Source organism: Pelodiscus sinensis, chromosome 33 (assembly GCF_049634645.1).
Source record: "Pelodiscus sinensis isolate JC-2024 chromosome 33, ASM4963464v1, whole genome shotgun sequence".
NCBI lineage: Eukaryota > Metazoa > Chordata > Testudines > Trionychidae > Pelodiscus > Pelodiscus sinensis.
In genome coordinates, this window is record NC_134743.1 from 3,798,669 (window position 1) to 3,817,718 (window position 19,050).

A 19,050-nucleotide genomic window follows, 5' to 3' on the forward strand; every position below is an offset into this window, starting at 1 on the left:
AACGAGACAGACAACAAAATGTTAGAAGGGGTGCCTTATCTCTTAGGAGGAGAACCCACCGCCCACCTTCCCTCTCAAACACCCCGGGAATCCCCTCCTCAGAACCTCCCCCCCAACAATTCAGGGTGAGTGGAGGAGCTCCCTCCCACTCCCACTCCACTTGGCCCTTCCTGACAGTCTCCCTTCCCCCCACCCCAAACTGTGACTGTCCCCAGACAATGACTTAACTCCATCAGGATGTATCCTACGGTAGACCTGCCCACGCCAAATTGGTGTCCCACGGAGTGGTAGCTGTCGGGGGTTGCCAGCTTCCAGAGGGCAATGGCGATCCTCTTTTCCAGGGGGATGGCGGGCCGCAGGTGGGTGTCTTGCCGTTGCAGAGCAGGGGCGAGCCAGGTACAGAGCTCCTGGAAAGTGGTCTTTCTCATCCTGAAGTTGCGTAGCCAGTCTTGGTCATCCCAGATCTCCATCACGAGCCGGTCCCACCAGTCAGAGCTGGTGTCAAGCCTCCAAACACGCCTGTCCACAAAAAAGTTTGGAGGCAAGGGCAGTGCGGCTGCTTGACGGAGGAGCCCCTCGTACCTCTGGTCTGGGTCCAGCTCGGGAAGTAGCCTCATGACAGTGTCATGCAGATGCAGCAACAGTTGCAGTATGGTGGTGTGGGGCCATCGCCTGCCCAGGGGCAGCTCTGGCTCCATGCCAAAAAAAAGGGTCTCAAAGCGAAAAACCTCAAAAGAAAAAAGCTGCTGGGGTGTCCCAGGAAGCTGAGCACTCCAAACCAGCACTGCAATGCCTTGCTTACTTCTTCGAGGGACAGCAAAGGCAGCTGCAGGAGCAGAGCAACGGGTGTTCAGGGGCGTCCCTTTAACCACGCGTCTCTGCAAAGGGCAGGCAGGCAGCACCCGGAAGGAAATGCTGCCCCCATGCCCTGGCAGAAGCAGTTCCGGGTGGCTTTCAATTTCGAAAGAGCGTCCAGCAGTCTGGACGCTCTTTTTCGAAAAAGCGGATCGATTTTTTGATCCGCGCATTGCAGTCTAGACACGCTCTTTCGAAAGAGGCTCTTTCGAAAGATGCTTTCGAAAGAGCCTCTTTCGAAAGAAGCCTGCAGTCTAGACATAGCTATTTTTAGGTCCAGTGATGGTGTCTCCAGAGTAAATATGTGGATCTTGCCAGATCTCCACAGAGGGAGACTTAGGGTCCTAACTTAAAAAGAGAGAGAGAGAGAGAGAGAGAGAGAGAGAGTTCTTATTTAGCTTTTGATATTACAGAATTCTTATTTAGGTTTGCAAAACTTACTCAGTGTCACATATAAATCCACAGCCCTGAATGTGATTGTTATGCCAAACTACCCCTATGTAGACAGAGCTACATAAATGGAAGAATCCTTCTTTTCACCAAATCACCATCACTCAGAGTGATGGAGCTCCTACGGAGACAGAGGGTATGTCTACACTACAGCACTAATTCGAACTAACTTAATTCGAATTAGTTAATTCGAACTAAGCTAATTCGAACTAGTGCATCTAAACCTAAAAACTAGTTCGAATTAGCGTTTTGCTAATTTGAACTAGCATGTCCACATTGAATGGGCCCTGAACCGGGGTTAAGGATGGCCGGAAGCAGTGCCGGCAGGGCATCAGATTTGGACTTAGAGCGTGGAGCTGCTTTCTCAGGCTAGTTGAGGGCTGTGCTTAAAGGGACCCGACCCCCACCCCGCCCAGACAGTTCTCAGGGGTTGTCTAACTTGATGAGGGACAGCAAAGCAGTCCTGTCTTGGAGTCCCCTGAGTGCCCACACTTGGCACATCACAGCACTCGGCCATCAGCCCGGCTGCACTTGCCGCAGGCTACCATCCGGGGAGGGGGATCAATCGGGGGGCTGCAGGACAGCTTCCACCCCGAGGAGCCCAAAGAGCCACCCCAGTCCTCCCCATTGGGGGCTCATACCCCATTCCTCCCTCAACTCCTTCCACTTACCCCTCCCTAGCCCCCCCTTCCTGATGTACAAAATAAAGGACATGTGTGGTCAGAAATAGAAACTCTCTTTATTGAACAAAACTCGGGGAGACTGGGAAAAGGAGGTGGGAGAGGGGAAGAGAGAGGATGGGAGAGGGGAGGGCAACTAAAATGATCAGGGGTTTGGAACAGGTCCCATATGAAGAGAGGCTAAAGAGACTGGGACTTCTCAGCTTAGAAAAGAGGAGACTGAGGGGGGATATGATAGGGGTCTGTAAAAGATGAGTGGTGTGGAGAGGGTGCATAAAGAACAGTTCTTCATTAGTTCCCATAATAGAAGGACTAGAGGACAGCAAATGAAATGAATGGGTAGCAGGCTTCAAACTAATAACAGAAAGTTCTTCTTCACAAAGCAAGTAGTCAACCTATGGAACTCCTTGCTGCAGGAGGCTGTGAAGGCTAGAACTATAACAGAGTTTAAAGAGAAGTGAGATAAAGTCATGGAGTTTGGGTCCATGGAGTGCTATTTGCCATAGGGTATAAATGGTGTCCCTGGCCTCTGTTTGTGGAAGGCTGGAGATGGATGGCACAAGACAAATGGCTTGGTCATTGTCTTCAGTCCATCCCCTCCAGGGTACTTAGTGTTGGCCGCTGTCAGCAGACAGGCTACTGGGCTAGATGGACCTTTGGTCTGACCCAGTACGGCCATTCTAAACTCAGGGCTCAGGGTCGGGGGTCTCACTGGACCACTTTGATTTTCATGCACACCTGCTCCTGGGTGGCCAGGCTGGCAGCTCTCCTGCCCTAGCCGGCCACCTTCCTGTGCCTAGTGCGGAAGTAGTGGATGAGGTCCACGATGTCTGCACTAGACCAGGCCGGCGCCCGCCTCTTGCGGACCTGGGCAGGCTCCCGGGAGCTGCCAGCCTGGACCCGGGAAGGAGCAGAGGGCTGGGTGGCAGCGGGTGGCTGGTTCATGCCATGCCAGATGCAGGGTCTGGTGGCTGGGTGCTGGCAGGCTTGCACCTGGCACGGGCACCGTAGCCAGCCCGTGCCCCTTTAAGGGTTCCGGGGCCGGGAGGGGGGCAGAAGAGTTTCCCTGGTGGTGCCCAGAGTGGACACCAGGGAAAGCTGGGGACGGCTAGCCTCCCACTAGTTCGAATTAAGTGACTACACAGCCCTTTATTTGAACTAGTTAATTCGAACTAGGCGTTAGTCCTCGTGGAATGAGGTTTACCTAGTTTGAATTAAGCGCTCCGCTAGTTCGAATTAAGTTCGAACTAGCGGTTTGCTAGTGTAGCCCCTATTAAAGTTAATTCGAACTAACGGCTGTTAGTTCGAATTAACTTTGTAGTGTAGACATACCCAGAAATACTCCATCTGTTAGTGCAGGCTGTATCTCAGAGACAAACTTCTATTGGTGAAAGTGACAAGTTTTTGAGCTTACACAGACCTCTTCTTTGGGTATAGAAAAGCTACTCAGAGGGTATGTGTACACTGCAGATTTTTTTAGATAAACAGCCATTTTTCTGAAAAGATTTGTGTTATGTCCACACTGCAATCACATTCTTTCAAAAAAAATTCAAAAGAATAAAGGGTATCTTTTCCAACATAGCTAAACCTCTTTCTATGGGGAAGAAGCCTTTTTCCGAAAAAGCTCTTTTGGAAAAAGAGGGGTTGGACAAAGAAGAGGGAGTTCTGTCAAAAGAAGAGGAAAGAGGAAAAAGCACAGGTGCCCTAGTGGACACTCTGTCTTAAATGCGAGATAGCGTCCATAGAGTGTGGATTCTGACTTTCAAAAAAGCAAATTGCTTTTTCGATGCACTTTTGCAGTGTGGATGCTCTCTCTCAGAAGAAGTTTTATTGGAAGATATCTTCCAAAAGAAGCTTACAGTCTAGACATAGCAAGAATGTCACAGCTACATACAAAATGGGACAAATTTAGAATTATTAATTAACACATATAGGGACCCAAGTAAAATATATCAGATAGTGCCTCTCCAAGGAACTGGGCATCTCTGTCTTTAATACAAACAAACAAACAAACAAACAAACAAAACCAGCCAAAAGATCATAAAAGTCCCATCCCAAGAACTCAGATTATCTTCTAAGATCCCTCTTTGCAGTACTCTTCAGTGAAATGGGCAGAAAGATTTAACATACAATTTAAAATGGAAACTGCTTCAGCTGCAGAACTCTCAAGTACCCATCATACATACAGAGGAGTTAGACACAAAAAAAATATATTGACTGAAAGGCTGCAACATAGTGTTATTTTATTAGTTAGAATGCATAATGACAATGCACAACAACCAAAAATAGGGTATGTCTACACTACCCCACTAGTTCACACTTGCAAATGAAGCCCGGGATTTGAATTTCCCGGGCTTCATTTGCATAAGCGGGGAGCCGCCATTTTTAAAACCCCACTGGTTCGAACCCCGTGCAGCACGGCTACACGGGGCACGAACTAGGTAGTTCGAACTAGGCTTCCTAGTTCGAACTACCGTTACTCCTCGTGAAATGAGGAGTAATGGTAGTTCGAACTAGGAAGCCTAGTTCGAACTACCTAGTTCGTGCCCCATGTAGCCACACTGCACGGGGTTCGAACCAGCGGGGTTTTAAAAATGGCGGCTCCCCGCTTATGCAAATGAAGCCCGGGAAATTCAAATCCCGGGCTTCATTTGCAAGTGCGGTATGCCTACATTACCCTCCTAGTTCGAACTAGAAGGGTAGTGTAGACATACCCACAGAGAGCAAGAAAGCAGGCTGCTCCCTAAAACTGGACAAATACAACTTAGTGCAGTCTGTTAGTTCCACACTGATTGTGATACCCTGCTTTCTGAGAAAGCCTCCTGTCTTACACCAAAGCAGGAAAAACCCTGAGAATTTAAAGTAAGAGATGATTATTTTAACACAGTTTTTAATGCATCAGAAGAGCTTCACTGTAGCTTGCTTACTCTTCCTGGGTTATGTTGTGGAGGGCCAGGTGCAATAGCTCCACTTCTGCAAAGCATCACTTCTCAGCAAAGCAGTTGCTTAACTTAAAAGGGCCCTATTTGTGTGCTGTCCTGGGCCTACACATGTGCTCTCACATTTTCAATATTCCATTATGTCTAGTCTGATGAATAATTGTGCTTATGAGGAAGGCAATAGGTACATGGGGGGGGGGGGGGGTTTCTGCTATGAGAGGCTAACTTCTCTTCTTCCCTTGTTGTCTCCATTCAGAATTCATATTAGTCTGTTTCAAATTCTACCCTGAGAGACAAGTGAGACTGTATGAAAAAAGTATTTATTGTGGATAATAATGTCTAGTGCTTTTCCAGTTGTCTTTTTTCATATCAGACAAAAATTTACATGCTATTTTCAATGAGATCCGAGAAAGATGTAGGTTTGGTTTGTACTTGACAATCCTAAAAGAGCCATTTTTAGCCCATGAGATAAGACTGTGGAATTTCTTGCTTGTTTGCTTTAGCACGTTTATATACCTCAATGTCAATTGTCAGAGGAAGGTGAGTCGGTTTCAATTTGTGTCGCACCATCTGCACTGTGAACTTAATGCAACAAGTGGGCATGGCAGAGCTGGTAATAAAATAACTGATATATTGAGATTGGAGCTAAGAAGATTGCTGGTGGTGCAGCAATAAATGTGCTGGGGATATCAAAGTTCATGAACAGCTGAAAGAGATGATAGGTGAGAGGATGAAGGAGGTGGCTGGCAATACGAGTCAAAATCTTCCCTGGAGTAAAGCCATTAATTATCTGCATTGAATTTAGTCCAGTGTGGCTATTATATGCAGTCCCTTTGAAAAGCAGAAAGGTCTAAAAAAAAGTTCAGATCCTTAACACTCACCCAGGTAGCACCAACATGAACGGTGAGCTTAGAGTGAAAATTTTTGGTGAAGAAATACCACAAGGAGCCTGCAGAGACAATCCAGAGGAGCAGAACCCCACTGCCCTTTACTCCACAGCTGTCATTCCTGTGTAGTTACCCTTCACTCCACATGTGGTCTCCCTGGCTAAGTGTTTCAAAATGGACTCCGCATCTTGGGTGCCCAATTTGAGAGACTTTGAAGAGGCCTGAATTTCAGAAATTGCTGAATTCCCCCCCTCCCCCCCGGTGCATATCAGGCCTTCTTAAGGACTCTCAAGCTGGGCAACCAAATCAACAGTCAATTTAGAAACTCTTAGCCATTGATATCACTGCAGCTGCTCTTATTATCGGGTACCAACTTGCAAGAGTCAAGCCCACAGTGCTGATATTAAAACAAGGATGAGTTCAGTAGTATGATCATCTTCAGACAGCCAAACATGATTCTTAAAAGCAGCTCAGAATCCCCATACACCTCTGACTTCAAGACAAGCCATTTCCCCGTCATATCTCACAGCCAAATGACATTTGCTTCCTACCTACATGCAATGGGAGGTGAGTAAAAGCAACTCTTTGTCTCCTTCTTTTCCCTCTCATGTGCACCCAGGAAAAGGTAGATTAATTTGGATCTCAGAGTTTAAAAATATCAAGCATAAGATTGCTTTAGATATTCATCTAATTTTGCAGCAGGTTGATCTGGAGAATGTCAGAAATGCTGAAAATTGCTAGAAAGATATTTGGACGCAGAAGGAAGCTCAAAAATTATTATGTTAAGTCACATTGAGTTATGTAGGGTTTGTCTACAGGAGGAGCCTGAGGTTAATCCAAACTAATAGGTAATACTAATCCATTTTACATTCACACCTTTTGATCACCTGGAGCAATTTATTGTGACTGGGGCTCACAGGACTTTAATTCTGGGAAAAAGTTGCAGTGGAGATATTTAAGTACTGGACACCGACTCTCACGGTTTCAGAGCCTGTGCCCCAGCCAAGCCCAAATATCTAACTGAAAGGTATAGCCCCACAACCCAACCCCAGTGGTGACTTTATTGTGGATATTTTATGGTAGAGTTAACATACCTTATAGCACTGTCCCAAGATAACAGAAATCCTGGAGACAGAGCAGTTCCTAGGAAGAGTGGATCCTGATACAAACTCTGCTTATTGCAGTTGTGGACCTGGGGCAACCCTTCCACCCTACCCATAGCCAGCATCTTCTCCACCTTCGCTCCCACGCCATCCCTTTCCACAAGCCTTGCCTTGCCACTCCTCACCCCTGCTCTACCCCCTTCGGCCTCATTGCACCACTTCCTTGAAGCCCCCTGACACAAGAGATGTGACACAAGGGAATCCCAGGGAGCCCTGACACAGGACAGCAGCAGGAGTTGGGTGCCTGGCACTCACCAGCAGTGGCAAGAGCAGTGGGAAGCACAGAAATCCAGCAGCCTGCTCTGCTCTGCCTCCATCTTCCAGCTGGCTTATTCTGCATCACTGCAGCAGTTAGGAGCTGAGCACCCCAGCCCCAGCCCACTTCTATGTGCTCTCCTGAACCTATGTCACTTGTGGGGAGCAGAATGAGCTGGCTGGGATGGAAGTGGTTGGCTTTCCACTGCCACAGTGAAGCAGAGTGGCCTGGCTGTGAGATCACAGCAGAGTGGAGTGGAGTAGACTGATGCTTTTCTCCTCTTCCTGTGGCTGTCTCCATGGTGAATGTAGAAGGGGGACTGGTGCTGACCCCTACGTAATCCCCCAATCTGTCGCGAGCCTCATGGTTAATATTAATATGGGGACCATTCTGTCCATAAGATGGTTGAGGCAGCCACCACAGGACCTGCCCAAAGTGCTAGGCCCGGAGCAGCTCCCCTCCCCACCCCCAAACCATTCTATGGATGGTCCAGCTCTGCTGGTGGGAAAGGGGCTGAGAAGCTGCTGGATTTTGCTAGCTGAGAATTTCCCTTGTGTAGGGGAGTAAATTCTGTAGTGTAGGGACTTTGTTGTTAGCTGGATATTTGAAGCTGCAGCAGCATGGCTAGGCCTGAGACTCATTACCCTGGGTGTAGGGCTGGTTTGTGCAGCCCAAACTGAAGCTGCAGCTTCATTGCTCCAAGACTCAGGCTAGGAAAGGAAAGAGCTCATGGACAATGACTGTAGCCTAGACACACCTGAGTCTCTGGCCCATTGTGCTTCGTGGAGCGTCAGTGCCTGGTGCAGCCCTGCTAAAGGGCAGGTGCTATGTCACTCTTAGGACATGTCTGTATCATGCAGAAGATCAAGACTGCAGAGGTTGATCTTCTGGTGTTCGAGTTAGTCTCAAACTCTGAGGGCAGCTCTGGTCCTTGTGCGATACTCCTCCTTTTATGAAGAGTAAGGGAAGCAAATGGGAGCATTTGCTTCTGTTGTTCTCCCGCTGTGTGGAGAGCATGAAAACACAATTTAAGATAATGTCGACTCCAGCTACGTAGGAAGGAACAGCCTGGTGTATTGTATGAGGGAATAATGAGAAATCAGGTATCTTGTATTTATGAGCATCTGTGTTGTGTTTTTATTCCAGATCAGCCCCTAGGACTCTTCCCACAGGAGCTCCTAGAGGCATGGAGCAAAACTTACAATGCTACATCTTGCTCTGTGCCATGCTGGCAGCAGTGATTCCCTCATCAGGTAAAACCATTGTTGGTAAAACACATCTCTGCGGCACAGAATCATTGGAGAGAGAGAAGCCCTAACTCTGCCTGAGACCCCTGCTGGTGTGTCAGCATAGAAATGTTGATTGTGTTACTGAGATAGGAGCAGGTGATTCAGGAGGAAATGGGGATCCTCTCTGGTAAGTCTAAGGCTATGTCTAGACTACATCCCTTTTTCGAAAAAGGGATGTAGTTTAGACCAGCCCTAAGTGCTCTAAGCTCCTGCTGAGGTCAACATCTCACAGCAGGTTCAGACTCAGCCGCTGGCAATTTCAATGCCTTTATTATCCCTATTTTCTCCAATTGAGGTGCTCAGTTCCCGGTAAACCTGCGTTCACTATGAGGTGAAGCTGTGCTATTTGTCAGCTCTGGGGATCTGCCTCAATTTTAGTCATTGGTGAAAGATGACTAATGCAAAGCCCTAGTGTAGATAGCAACACACTTCCCCTCCCCCCACAACACAATTGGTCTCAGCTGAAATATTCTATTTTGAAACCAGTTAAGCTCCAGGAGCTGAAATTGCTTCTTATTCTGTCTACATAGTCATACAGGTACAGCTAGCTGCAATCATGGCAAACTGGGCAGTAAAATTATCGTTTCTCAACAATGAACATTCTCTGCAAACAATATATATTTATAATTATATGATGTTTTTTCAGAAGACTTCCTTCTCCTTTCAGAAAATCAGTTTAAAATTTTTCCCCCTCCTTTTCTTTTTTGACTTTTTCCATTTCCCTCCCCTCTTTTCCAAATGTTCCACATAATAATAATAATAATAATAATAATAATAATAATAAAAACCCTAAGGAAAAAAACAGATGTCAACCTCCAATAAAAGTCATTGGCTGCGTCTAGACTGGCAAGTTTTTCCGCAAAAGCAAGTGCTTTTGTGGAAAAACTTGCCAGCTGTCTACACTGGCTGCTTGATTTTGCACAAAAGCACTGATGTTCTACTGTCCGAAATCAGTGCTTCTTGCGCAAAAGCTTTGATGTTCCAGTTTGGGCAAAAGCCCTTTTCCGGAAATGCTTTTGTGCAAAAGGGCCAGTGTAGACAGCTAAAAAGTGTTTTGCACAAAAAAGCCCCAATGGCAAAAATGGTGATCAGGGCTTTCTTGCGCAAAACCGCGTCTAGATTGGAACGGACGCTTTTCTGCAAAAAGTGCTTTTGCGCAAAAGCGTCTGTGCCAATCTAGATGCTCTTTTCCGCAAATGCTTTTTCCGTTGAAAAACTTTCGTTAAAAGCATTTGCGGAAAAACATGCCAGTCTAGACGTAGTCTTTATTTAAAAAAAAATTAAAACACTAGGAATATTTGAACTGTATTACAAAACAAAACATGATTTTTATTTTTTCTGCATTTTAAAAAAAACACAACATAACCTTTTCAATGATCTCTCACTGATCAGTTCTAAGGTTTCCCAGACAGGCTCTTCTAATTTAGCATGTATGATCTGTTATACCCTGTCTCGTACACCAATCGTGTAACAACATGATTCTTTTTTGATTCCAGTTTGGCAGCTTAGCAGCTATGATGAAGACCAAGTAATGTCTTTCTACCATTTTCTGTTTTGAACCAACTTAATATGAATGATATAATCATAGAACCATAGAGCTGGAAAAGAGCTCAGATGGTCATCAAGTCCAGCCCCCTGATCTAGGAAGGACCAATTCCAACTAAATCAACCCAGCCAGGACTTTGTCAAGCCGAGACTTAAACACCTCTAGGGATGGAGACTCCACTACTTCCCTAGGTAACCCATTCCAGTGCTTCACTACCCACCTAGTGAAATAGTTTTTCCTAATATCCAACCTGGACCTCTCCCACCACAACTTGAGGCCATTGCTTTTTGTTCTGCCATCTGTCACTACTGAAAACAGCCTTTCTCCATCCTCTTTGGAACCTCTCTTCAGGAAGTTGAAGGCTGCTATCAAATACCCCCTCACTCTTCGCTTCTGCAGACTAAACAGGTCCAACTCTCTCAGCCTATCCTCATAAGTCATATGCTCCAGCCCCCTAATCATTTTGGTTGCCCTCCACTGGACCCTCTCCAATGAGTCAACATCCTTTTTTTAGTGGGCCCAGAACTGAGCACAGTACTCCAGATATGGCCTCACCAGAGCCGAATAAAGGTGAATACTCACATCTCTGGATCTGCTAGCAATGCTCTTCCTAATGCAACCTAATATGACATTAGCCTTCTTGGCTACAAGGGCACACTGTTGACTCATATCCAGCTTCTCATCCACTGTAACCCCCAGATCCTTTTCTGCAGAACTACTGCTTAGCTAGTTGGTCCCCAGCATGTAGCAATGCTTGGGATTCTTCTGTCCCAAGTGCAGGACTCTGCACTACTCCTTGTTGAACCTCATCAGAATTCTTGTGGCCCAATCCTCCAATTTGTCTAAGTCACTCTGAACCCTATCTCTGCCCTCAAGCATATTTACGTCTCCCCCTAGCTTAGTGTCATCCCCAGACTTGCTGAGGGTGCAATCCATCCCCTCCTTCAGGTCATTAATAAAGATATTGAACAAAACTGCTGCTAAAACCGATCCTTGGGGCACTCCGCTAGAAACCGACCACCATCCTGACACCAGGCCGTTGATCACTACCCACTGGGCCCAACCTTCTAGCCAGCTTTCTATCCATCTTACTGTCCATTTATCCAATCTACATTCCCTTAACTTGCTGGCAAGAATATTGTGGGAGACTGTATCAAAAGCCTTGCTAATGTCAAGATATATCACATCCACTGACTTTCCCATGTCCACAGAGCCAGTTACCTCATCATAGAAGCTAATCAGATTGGTCCGGCACAACTTGCCCTTTGTGAATCCATGCTGACTATTCCTAATCACTTTCCTCTCTTCCAAGTGCCTCAAAATGGATTCCTTAAGGATCCCTTCCATGATTTTTCCAGGAACTGAGGTAAGACTGACCGGCCTATAGTTCCCTGGATTGTCCTTCTTCCCTTTTTTGAAGATGGGCACTACATTTGCCTTTTCTAATCATCCGGGCTCTCTCCCGATCTCCACGACTTTTTGAAGATAAAGGCTCCTCAATGACATTTGCCAATTCCCTCAGTACCCTCGGGTGCATTAAGTCCAGACCCACAGGTCTGTGTATGTTTAACTTTTCTAAATAGTTCCTAACCTGTTCTTTCCCCGCTAAGGGCTGTCCGTCTTCATCCCATCTTGCATCACTTAGCTCATTAGTCTGGGAGCCAACCTTGTCCGTGAATACAGAGGCAAAGAAAGCATTGAGTACTTCAGCTTTTCCCACATCGTTTGTCACTAGGTTACCTCCTTCATCAAGTTGGGGCCACACACCCTCTCTGATCACCTTCTTGTTAATGTGCCTGTAGAAACCTTTCTTGTTATCCTTCACATCCTTTGCCAGTCTTAATTCCAATTGCGCTTTTGCCTTCCTGATAGCTCCCCGGCATTCTCGAGCTATACATTTATACTCCTCCCTGGTCATTAGTCCAAGTTTCCACTTTTTGTAAGCTTCCTTTTTGTGCTTAAGTTCACCTGTAAGCCAGTCTGGTTTCCTATCATGTTTGCCTCTCTTGCTACGCATGGTGATGATTTCTTTCTGTGCCTTCAGTAAGGCTTCTTTGAAATACTGCCAGCTGTCCTGGACTCCTTTCCCCTTCATGTTAGCATCCCAAGGGATTCTGCCCATCAGGTCTCTGAAAGAGTCAATTTTGCCACTTGTTTTAGTTCTTTGTCTCCAGCTTTGATCTTTTCCTTTTGTCTTCTGGTTGTCATAAGTTTTTGTCTTTCCAGTGCTGACATTTAGTCTGAATTTTCTGTTTTCCTATTCTCCTTTGTCAGTAATTGTAAATCTTCCCTGGTCAATACTATGGGTACGTCTAGATTGGCATGTTTTTTCCAGGATACTTCTAGTATCCCGGAAAAACTCTGCCGTGTCCAGAGAACATGTTTGCTCTTCTGCTTTTTTTTCAGAAGAGCAAACATGCTCTTTTGGGGAGCCCTGTATACCTTGTTTCATGGGGAATAAGGGCTCTGCTGAGAGAGGAGGTTTTTCCTCCATTTGGCCCCATCTAGACACGGCCAAATGGCAGAAAAGCCTCTTCCGGAAAAATGATCAGAAAAAGCTACAGTGTAGACCTATCCTTTGTGTCAATATCCTCTACAAAACTAAGATTATTGATTCTAAGAATAATCTTATATGATAACTATTAATGAACCATGAAGGGAGCAACCGATGACATAGTTGCAGAGTATTTCCACTCTTTAATTTATGAGGACCGATTCCTCTCCAGCCACTTGGAATTCATGGTTATGAGTTAGACTGGGGACACACTCTCAGGGTACAATTCCACTGCAGTCAGAGGACGTATTGCAGCTCATGTAGCAATATCTGTGGTAGCTGGAATTTACATCACTAGGTTGGAAATAGCACTGAATACATAACAGAATGAACCCCATTGTGAGCAGGGAAGGTGAGTAAGTACCCAGAGATCCGAGGATGTTTATACACCTGAAGCTCCTGCCACCATGTGTTCACTGATTTCCCTTTTCAGCCAGGCTACCTATATTCAAGCTAGCACAGATATGTCTATCCAAGCTGTGATAACTTCCCCTGTTACAGTGTAGGCACTCCTTCATTTACATTTCAGAAAGTTTGAGTTTTGAAGTCACCTCATCCCCAAAAGTCTCTGGGACCATCGGCCAGGATGTGGTTTTACCCTGCTGGATCTCCACTGGGACGCAGCTGGAAAATATGGAAGTGCAGTGGAAGAAAATTATCCAGGCAACTGCAGAGACTGTCTATGACTACAAAGCCCAGACAGGGGTGGATGTGACAGGGGAGAAGTACAAGGGTCGGGCCATGCTACTGAAGGATGGATTCGCCTCTGGGAATGTATCTTTAAAGCTGAAGAATGTTCAGCCAGTGGATGGGGGAATATACAGCTGCATTGTGAAGTCTAATGCGTGGAGTGCAGATAACACAACTGAGCTTTATATTCCAGGTGGGTGATTTCATTGGGCTAGATCAGATTTTGTGTGTCCATGATGCAGTTGTTGAGTGAGGAGAGGGCACAAGGAACCTCTACCCTCTGTGCGACCTGTATAAAGGCCAGGCAGAACTCCAGTCCCTGTCCCTCATGGTGCTCAGCGGTGCTGAACTGGAGGCAGACCTATAGCTCTGCCCTATTTTAACCAGACAGTGCAGCTGCTCAGCTGTTTAATTAATTAGATGCATGTAGCAACTTGTGTACCCGGAGGAGCTTTGGGGGTAGACAACACAGAATGTTGCCCTTTACTCTAAACCATTCTTGTGCATGGAAACTGAGCCCTAAATGCAGAGATTATGAAATACTGGGCTTGATTCTCAATCACACCAAGGCCTTCTTATGCTGCACTGGTAGTGCTAACCAGCAATGGAGTCTGGAAAGCTTCAGACTCTAAACTGTCCATTAAATATCTGAGAAATCACTCTACTGAGGTACAAGTCCCACAGTGCAGACAGATAGAACAAGGTTGATGAATCATGTAAATCCTACCACAAACTCAAGCTGCCCACCTATCCTGGGATGAGTGTTACCTCTGAAGAATATGCAATGACTTTCATTGACAACTTAGAGCAATGGTAGAAACTGATTTTCCTGATCTTGACATGTGAAAACTAGAAACAGATTACACTCAGGTGGCATAAATGGGATTAATTCTTTTGACTTAATAAAACTGTGCTCATTAAACTGAGGATCTAACCTGTTAACTCTAAAGGAGGAAGGTTTATATCATCCTGGGAACTGGGTCCTTGTCTTTATCAGTCACCAGAATTGTTTAAGGGCCCAGGACACTTACCTGAAAGTAGTTCACTGGTTTCAGAGAGTGAGATACAATTCACTGTGGGACAGGGTGTCAGAGTGTTGTCTACAGAAAATTGTCAGTGTAAAAGCACAAGTGAATCTGACAGCTCTCTTGCTCAAGGGACACATTATCAGCTGATGTAAATCAATGGCAGTTTGCATCAATCATGGATCTAGATGAAATTCTGTACCAGGACAGAAGGGGGTGCGGGTTAAGGAGCCATAGTCAGACAAGTTGTAAAAGTGGAAGTCACAGTCCTGTTCACTTTTTAACCAGGACATAATGTTGAGGGAATGGAGCCATGATGTCACCCTCCCCCAGCTTTCATTCAATCTTTAGGCAAGAGCAGTGGCTCAGACTAATGGGCTCCCTCCTGCAAATCACAGGCCCTGCCAATGGTGTCAACCTATTATCTGTGCCAGTCCTTCTCAGTGGTTCCAAACCTGTCCCTCCTTTCTGTTCCCTGGCCAGGGCAGACATAGGAGCTGGGCTACTGTTCAGGGATTCTGGGGTGCTGTGAGGCATCTTGAACGCTCCACCTGCCCTGAGCCACATGCCAAAGGCAGACAGGGGCACAGATCCAGAGCTCCCCATAAAGGCCTGTGCTATCTGTATGGCTGTTACCATAGCTTTCAGCCTGGCCAGTGGGCATGACCTCATGGAAACTAGGAATGGCAGAGGGAAGGGGTGAGGTTTCAGAAAGAAGAAGACTGGGGTGGGGACAAAGGATGTTCTTGTGCTCCTGTTCTGTACAGCAAAATCAGTCAACCCCTGAGCCTCACTCAACCATGGAGCCTGACGCATTGTTGCTAAGCATAGGACAGGGATGTCGTGGCTCCGAGGTGATGTTTTTCATATGTTGTTTTCAAAGGTGATACTTGCTCTGATGGTTCTCCATGGCTTGCTGCCTTCTGGGTATTATTTGTCCTTGTGTTTTTTATGGGTGTCTACGTTTTTTGGCGATGTAGAGGTAAGTGCACTATTTTCATAATTGAATGCCATCCTCCAAGGGGTAAAATAATAATTATAAAATTATAATCAACTGAAACCCAAACATAGGATTAATTTGAAGTACTCAGTGTTTGTTGGGGCTCAAAAAGATTTCAGGGTTTCAAATGATTGATTTATTTTAGATTGTTCATCACTTATTAGCATCCAATACAAGAAGCATTATTTCTTAATTTTCTTCTGTTATTTTGAATGATTTCTGTGCATTTGGCACTAGTGTGGATGCTGCTGGAGTCCTGTGTCCAAGTTCTGGTGACCTCAAATCAAAAAGGTTTGTGACAAACTAGAGAATGTGAGAAAAGCCATAAAGGATTATTGAAGTTTTAGAAAATATTTGACATAGAGAGATTCCAGGAGCTCAAACTGTTTAGTTTATTAAAGAGAAGGTGAAGGGGAGAGATCATCTTCTATTCTGTAGCTTACTGTCATGAGGTGGGACTCAGGGCTATGGTGCCTCCTGCTGGTAGCTCCAGGGAATTAGTTTGCTCCTCAGCAAGAAACCTCCTTTAGGCTGGTATCTCCCCTTATTTTCTTTCACACTTGCACTACAGCTCTGTAACGCTCCCAGACCACAGCATCCTCTTAGGAACAGTGGCCTCCAGCAGTGCCCACTACAATGGTCTCTTATCCCCTTTTCAGGGGCTTATTAGTAGTCAGTTTCTCCTGTCACTGTGGCCAACTGCAGCCTGAAAATGTAGTCCCCTCAAGAGCAAGCCGTAGTCTATATGGGTCATGCCCCTTCCCAGGGCTGTCAGCAATTCCCAGATTCACCTGATGCTGTGGCCAAGTGTGCCCCCAAAGCCTAGCCCCTCTGTCTCAGAGTCAAGCTACAGTCTGAACAGACCACTATTTTTGTTGTAAGGGTGTTGTGTAGGGGTATGTCTACACTTCATGCTTATTTCAGAATAAGCTATTTTGGAAGAGATATTCCAAAATAGCTTATTTTGAAATAGCACATTTAGGCTGTGTCTAGATTGCACCCCTTCGGAAATAAAGGCTTCGGAAATAAAGCCTTTTCCGAAAGATCCCCGTCTAGACTGGCGCTTTTTGCCGGCAAAGCCCCGAGCCGGAAAAAAGCGGCAGTCATGTTTATGCAAATGAAGAGGGGAAGATTTAAAACCCCGCTTCATTTGCAATTGCTCTGTGTCTAATTTGCATCCCTTTTACGGAAAAGGGATGCAGTCTAGACACAGCCTTAGGGTATGTCTATCTTACAAGCCTCTTTCAAATGAGATTGTCTAGACAGCAACCACTTTTTTCAAAAAAGAGAGCTTCTTTTTTAAAAGAGCGCTCCCAGGCAACCTGGATGCTCTCTTTCAATAAAGCACTGTTTGCATTCAAGAACGCCTTTTTTTGAAAGAGCTCTTTCAAAAAAAGGCATTCTTCCTCATAAAATGAGGTTTACCATGGTCAAAAAAACCAGTGTGTTCTTTCAATTTAATTTCAAAAAAACGCGGCCGCAGTCTAGATGCAGGTGAGGTTTTTTCGAAAAAAGGCCACTTTTTTTCAAAAAAACCTGGTAGTCTAGACACACACTTACACTACAGAGAGCCCTCAAATTTAGTCTGAGGTAGGCTTTCCTAATGTAGACATACTACTTTGATTAAGAGCCCCAGGAAGCAGTGGGGTGTAATTAACTTTGAATGGCCCGGGTGAGGACCTATTTCAAAATAACAGCAGTGGAGTGTCCACATTACAGCTATTTCAAAATAGCTATTTTGGAAGAGGATTTATTCCTCATGGGATTTATTCCTCATGAGGTTTACAGAAGTCAGAATAAGCTGCCCGTTATTCTGAAATAATGCTGCTGTGCAGACACATTCTAAGAGGAAAAGGGGAGAACCCATGCCCACACACTGCTCTGGGTCTCAGCACAGGGACCCTCTAGCAGCAGCCTTGTCCTGCCCTCATTTCCACACCTTTAACTGTCTTATGTTCCCTGGGCCACTTCCACTGTGACCCCTTGCATCCTTCTGGCCCTTATAGCAAGGCCTGCAACCTGGTAAGTATAAAATGGGAACCATTCTTGCTCTGTCCCTCTAATCCTGCCTAGCGCTGCTGAAGATTCCTCTCCTTTGCTAGGGCTATGTCTAGACTACGCTAGACTTTAGAAAGAGGATGTGCAAATTCTGCGGGAATTTGCATATCTTCTTTCAAACTCACTTTTGAAAGCGGCACTTTTGAAAGTGAAAATAATCTAGTGAAAGTGAAAACCCCCGCACTTGTCGACAAGCCATGTAAACCTCATTTTTTAAGGAAAAGCGGTTTGTCGACAAACGCGTAGATTACTTTCACTTTTGAAAGTGCCGCTTTTGAAAGTGAGTTCGAAAGAAGATATGCAAATTCCCACAATTTGCATATTCTCTTTCAAAAGTCTAACATAGTCTAGACGTACCCTAGGAGATGATCTTGCACCCTCACTAGTCAGGACTCAACTGCCTCTCTCTGCTGGGCAGCTCCCTTATATGCAGGAATGCTTTAGCAAGCTATCCTCTGATAGCTTTCTTAAATGTTTCTCCCTAATTGGCCAGGGCTCTGTGCAGGCTCTGTCTAGCCTGCTTTGACCCCCCCTCCCGGCCAGTGCGGGGCAGCTGCCCCACCACATCTACCTGGAGAACAAATATTTCATAATAGGCTCTTCAATCTAGCAGACAAATGTACATCAAAAACAAACAACGGCATGTTCAAGCTACACAAATTCAGATTGGAATATAGTCTTCATTTTTTATCAGTGAAGGTGAACAACTACTAGAGGAATCTAGCAACAGTTGTGGTAGTTTCACTATTGCTGGAAATTTTTTATTCAAAGGAGGTTTTTTTTCTAAAAGTTCTGATTCTATTCAAATAGAATTTTTTTCAAGGTGTCCTAACCCCAATTTTTTTTGTACTGGAGCTCAGACTACAGAATCACAGTAGTCCTTTCTGTTTTTATAATCTATGAATCTATGAATTTTATATATAATTAAAAGAAGGAACAATCCTGAACCATGATTCTGGCAAAACTATTGTGCACAGTGCTTTCTGCCATGAATATAGTCCATCTGACTTCATTGGACTTTAGAGAGAGTACTCATGATAGCAAGCACTATACTTGAAAAGACAGCTGGTCAGAATTTTTTATTTGATCCCTTTAAAAGGATTATTTTTATGAAAACATTTCAATTTTTCCAGAAGTTTAAATTATTAAAGCTAGCTCATTGTTCGTTTTTCAAAATCATCCTACCCCATTTTCATTGCTTATTTGTTTTGTATTGTAATTTTTGACTCACAACTAAGACACACAGTAACATTGTTACAGTATCTGAAAATTTTATTTTGTAATATATTTGCATCTAAAATCAAAATAATTTTGTTTAAAATATTTCATCAGAAAATTAGGAAAATTAACCAATAGGCTCTTATACACACTAGAATGGAAAATGTTTTCAGATTTGCCAAAATGTCAGTGGTATTTTTTTATATTTTTCAATTCTCATGTAATTGCTTGCAGAATCTGGTCTGGACACATTTGAAAACACAGGAAATATTACTCTAATAAACATTCCATAACTGATAAGCATGAAAAAATTTGGAAGAAAAGAGGCTGCTAAGAATCAGTTTGTCATTATCAATTCAAAATACTTTTATTCATGTCCTAAAGTTCAATATCAGTAGAATATACGTAGATGCCTATTTCCAAAAGTCTCAAATTGTCTG

General features: G+C 44.8%; 2 protein-coding genes across 4 annotated transcripts in view; both read left to right on the plus strand.

Annotated features, from left to right (window-relative positions):
- The window catches only part of LOC142823370 (uncharacterized), a 287,164-nt gene that overhangs the window by 149,295 nt on the left and 118,819 nt on the right, over positions 1-19,050 (plus strand). The gene's annotated exons all lie outside the window — the stretch shown is intronic.
- The window catches only part of LOC142823415 (uncharacterized), a 68,808-nt gene that overhangs the window by 11,119 nt on the left and 38,639 nt on the right, over positions 1-19,050 (plus strand). Inside the window, exons 2-4 of the mRNA XM_075914443.1 lie at positions 8,377-8,483; positions 13,149-13,502; positions 15,218-15,316. Of these exons, the coding sequence (XP_075770558.1) occupies positions 8,417-8,483; positions 13,149-13,502; positions 15,218-15,316 (520 nt within the window). The 5' untranslated portion in view covers positions 8,377-8,416. The remainder of the gene's footprint in view (positions 1-8,376; positions 8,484-13,148; positions 13,503-15,217; positions 15,317-19,050) is intronic.